This window comes from Cebus imitator, unplaced genomic scaffold (assembly GCF_001604975.1).
Source record: "Cebus imitator isolate Cc_AM_T3 unplaced genomic scaffold, Cebus_imitator-1.0 Scaffold75, whole genome shotgun sequence".
NCBI classification, from domain to species: domain Eukaryota; kingdom Metazoa; phylum Chordata; class Mammalia; order Primates; family Cebidae; genus Cebus; species Cebus imitator.
The window spans coordinates 1,333,451-1,337,753 of record NW_016107390.1 but is presented as its reverse complement, the minus strand read 5'-3'; the positions used below and the strand labels follow the sequence as shown (position 1 = coordinate 1,337,753).

The following is a 4,303-nucleotide window of genomic DNA, read 5'->3' as shown; positions in this document are numbered from 1 at the left end:
AAAAAAAAAAAAAAAAAAAAAAAAAAAAAAGTGAGTTCAGGTTACAGTTTCATTGTCATTGCCATTTTTGTCCAGTTTACATACTTCATTTTCTTTTCCAGGCACAACATGAAAAACCATAAGCCATTCCTTAATGAGAAGAAAAAAGAAAGATAAGCCATGAAGCAGGTTCACCTCTACCCATTAACAAAAACAAGTATACAGAACTAACGCTACTAATCAAAACAGCCCTAGACCAAAGGAAATCGTGTAAAACTTTGTAACCGTTATTTTTGGAGACTAATGAAGTAGTGTCACACACCCCTTAAGGACGTCACTAGGTAATTCCATTGTTGTGGGAATATCGTGGAGTATACTCGCACAAACCTAGGTAGTATAGCCTACTACACACCTAGGCTCTCAGGTAGTGCCTATATTGCCTATTGCTCCTAAGCTATAAACCTGCACAGCATGCCACTGTACTGAATACTGAAGGTAACTGTAAGACAGTGGTTAATTGTTTGTGTATCTAAACACAGGAAAGGTACAGTTAAAAAATGATATGATCATACAGGGCCACTGTCATGTGTCTGGTCTTTTGTTGACCAAAATGTCATTATGCAGTGCATGACTGTAGCTATAATCAATATGTTTAATTCTATTTTTATTTTTCCTTCCCTATGTAACTGTTAATTGCTACGAACTAACATTTTCATTCCATACTTAATTCAGATGGAAGGCAGCAGCAGGACATCAACAGGAGGAAAATTCTGCCAGACATTCATACTACAAACTTACTATATGTTACAAACTGGGGCTACAAAAATTGAAAGATGCACTATGTATCCTCAAAGACTTCACAACTGACAGTGAATACAGAGAAACGAATTTTACTTACAACATGATAATACAGAAACTTATCCCTCAACCACATGCATTCAACCATGGCAGAAAACTGCATCAAACATTGCACAAACATTTCCCTAACACTATTTTCAGGGTGCAGTGACTCCCAACCAGGCTCTTCAGAGCACTATAACCACTAAGTGGGAGTGTTCAAACAGAGCACCTACTACCACAATACAAGTGAACTGTGTATCCTGACAATCCCAAATAAGTGCAAATATTGTGTATGTGTGTAAAATACGAACAAGTATTTGTTAGTCACTATGAAGAATCTGTTTAGCCTGTTTTGTTTAGATGCTTAGCATTTATTTATACCCCTTTTTCCATGTTTACGTTTGTCGATTTTCCCATTGCATAACTATTGCTGGAAAGTAGAGTAAGCCTGCCTTCTATCTTAAAAAGGCTAAAATACTTCTCAACCTCTCCTGCAGCTAGGTACAGGCAGTGACCTAAGGTTAGCCAATCTAAGATACTCACTGAGAACTTCAAATAAAAGCTAATATCACAAGGAAGAATGTTTGAGAGAATAACTGTCCAGCAACAGCCAGTTTCTCAAGGAGCAGCAGCAGCAGCAGCAGCAGCAGCAGCAGCAGCAGGGTCCAGTGTCTGTGGTGCTGGCGGTACATACTGCAGAATCCAGCATTATCCGGCAACAGAAGTGATACACTCCCCAGACCCAGCCCCAACTACTTTTGCAGTGCAATTCTGATTTGGTTCCTGCCCATTTCAAGTCTCTGCAGACTTTAAAGCAACACTGAGAACCCCCAATAAATACTCTTTCATGAAATTCCTTTTTTGCTTAAATCACCACAGTTATTGCAAATAAGAAAAATGAACGAGAGTAATGAAATAGTACAGTAAATCAACAAGCATCCCATCCACAAAGGGTTTGTGCAGTTTATTTCAAAAATGCACAATTCCATGTGTCATATGACTCAAGTTCAGCTCTTGTGATTCAAGTACCAATTTGTCGCCATTTATTCATTCCAAAACTTTCCTGTTCCAAGTACTATCTTGAAAGAAATGAACTGTTTTCAACCACACAGTTTACAAAAACTTCAAGGTGCTGCTCTCTCCTGAACAGATGTTTTTGCTGTTATCACGACTTCAGACAGCAACAGACAAAATTATTGTAGCTTTAAAACGCAAAGTCATATTCCTCAATTATGAATCAAATGAGAACAAAGCAAGAACAATGGTCAAATTACAGATACCGGTTTTGCACTCACCATCCTACCTCCACCCATCTAAATCCCAGACTGACAGATCTGAAAAGCGGCCATGCACAAAACCATCTCACTCATCTCAAAACATAACTCTTCTTCCTTGCACACAGAAGCTCAATAACATTTGTTGACTGAATGCAATTCCTGTGACTATGACTGTATGTTACACATGTCCACAAAGTGCTTTCGCATAGCACTTCACATTGGCAAGTGCATCCAGCTCCCAAAACACTTTCACGCGAACCCTCGCTTCCAGGTAGGTGGTTAAGAGTGAGACATGCCCGCACAGCCATTAAACGGCAAAGCACACGGGGGAACCCCAGGAACTGATGCTCCACAGCGCATCACTTGCCCCTCCACTTCAGCCCTTCTGGGACACTAATTATCTCTCTGACTTGATGCGCTCCTTGCGGATGTCCCGCTCATCTTCGCATCCCCAAGGCCACACAGGTGCACCGCCAACGCCGAGACTCTCCCACCTCCTGCGAGCCTCAGGCTTCACCCGGGCCTCCGCAGGGAGCCTGGTTTACACCTCCCGGCTCCCACCCACTCGCACGCCCGCCACCTGTGATTTCCACGGCCGCAGCGCTAAAGCCTGTCGCACAGGACACAGACTTTCTGCTCCCCGCAGTTACTCCCGGCACAACCCTTCCCCCTTGAGTCTGCCCAGTGGTTTTCCCATTTTCCCCGCAGGCCAGGTTGGGGGGCAGGGGCTGAGCCCGCGCCCCCTCCCCAACCCCGCGGCGGCAACCCAGGGGGTGTCCGGGCGGGGCCTGTCAGCCGCGACCCGCCCCCGGGTACACGCGCGTCAGCGGCGGCTCCGCCAGGCTCCCGGTGCAGCCGCGTCCGGCCGCAGTCCCGCGGCTGCCGCCCGCCCGGCGCCCCAGCACCCACACGGCTCGACTCAGGCGGGCGAGGCGCTCGCACGTACCCGAGGAGGCAGCGGTCGCAGACGACGCCGCGACTCCCCTTGGACACCGTGTACGCCAAGGGATCCGAGCGGAAGAGCAGCTCCCCGGGCCGCAGCGGGGCCACAGCGCGCAGCCCGTTTCCCCGGCTGGCGGTCGCGAACTTTTCCACCTTGGGCGGCTCCATCCTCTCGCAGCGCCCGCGCCTCAGACGGCCGCCCGCGTCCTGCCGCTGGCGTCTCACGGGCTGCCGGGACCCGCGCGCCTGCGCCCTGCGCGCACACGTACGCCCGAGGGGCGGGGCGGCGCGGCGGGGCTGAGCATGCGCAGATGGGGTCTGGTGGGACGGCGGGAGCTGCGCGCCTGGGACGCTCGGGAGGCCGTCGGGCTCCGCGTGCCGCTCGTGCCCACGGCGACTGCGCAGAAGGGAGGCGGGTTTTTTCCCGCTCTAGCTTTGCAGTGTGATCGTTCTAACAGTTGAAAACAGTGCAGTGAACACCTCCGCTTAAATCAGACAACCCAGCACTTTGCCATTTCTGCCTGTTGCTCTGTCCCCACCTGTAGCTACGTGTGCATGTATCGTTGTGAAACTGCCTCACGTTGCAGGCATCTTAACATCAAAGCTAGTACTTGACATCATAACTTCTGTTTGTCCCGGGACGGAGTCTGCCTGCCGCCCAGGCTGAGTGCACTGGCGAGACCTCGGCTCACTGAAACCTCCGACCCCCGGGTTCAAGCGTTCTCCTGCCTCGACCTCTCGCGTAGCTGGGAGTACAGTTGTGTGCGATCCTCCCGCCTTGGCCTCCTGACCAGGTGGGACTATAGGCACACGCCATCATGTCTGGCTAAGTTTTTGTTACTTTCCTCTAGAGACAGGGTCTACCTATCCTATGGTGCGCAGGGTAATAGCGAACTCCTGGCCTCGGGTGAACCTGAACCTCCTGTCTCCACCTCTCGAATTGCTGGGATTACAGGTGTGAGCCACTACAGTCGGCCTAAATTTCTTAGTTTGGACAAATGTGCCATGGTAATGCAAAATGTCATTTATTAGGGGCAGCTGGATAGAAGATGTAGGAGTACACTATAGTGCCTTTCAATTTTTCTGTATATCTAAAATCATTTCAAAAGTAAAGATTTATTTTAAAACATGAAGGTAGTTACCCTTCCATGAGTGTAAAGTACGAAAGTACGAAAGGCAGGCTAACTGTCTCGTCAGAAGTCGGAGCACTGGTTGTGGGACTAGGGGCGCTGGGAGGGGCTGGGCATGGCTGGCTTTGTGACCTG

General features: G+C 49.2%; 1 protein-coding gene across 1 annotated transcript in view; it reads right to left on the bottom strand.

Moving 5' to 3' along the window:
* Positions 1 to 3,324, bottom strand: part of SMYD3 (SET and MYND domain containing 3) — a 713,156-nt gene extending 709,832 nt beyond the window's left edge. The window contains exon 1 of the mRNA XM_017531923.2: positions 3,043 to 3,324. Within this exon, the coding sequence (XP_017387412.1) occupies positions 3,043 to 3,206 (164 nt within the window). The 5' untranslated portion in view covers positions 3,207 to 3,324. The remainder of the gene's footprint in view (positions 1 to 3,042) is intronic.
* Between the last annotated feature and the right edge of the window lie 979 nt (positions 3,325 to 4,303).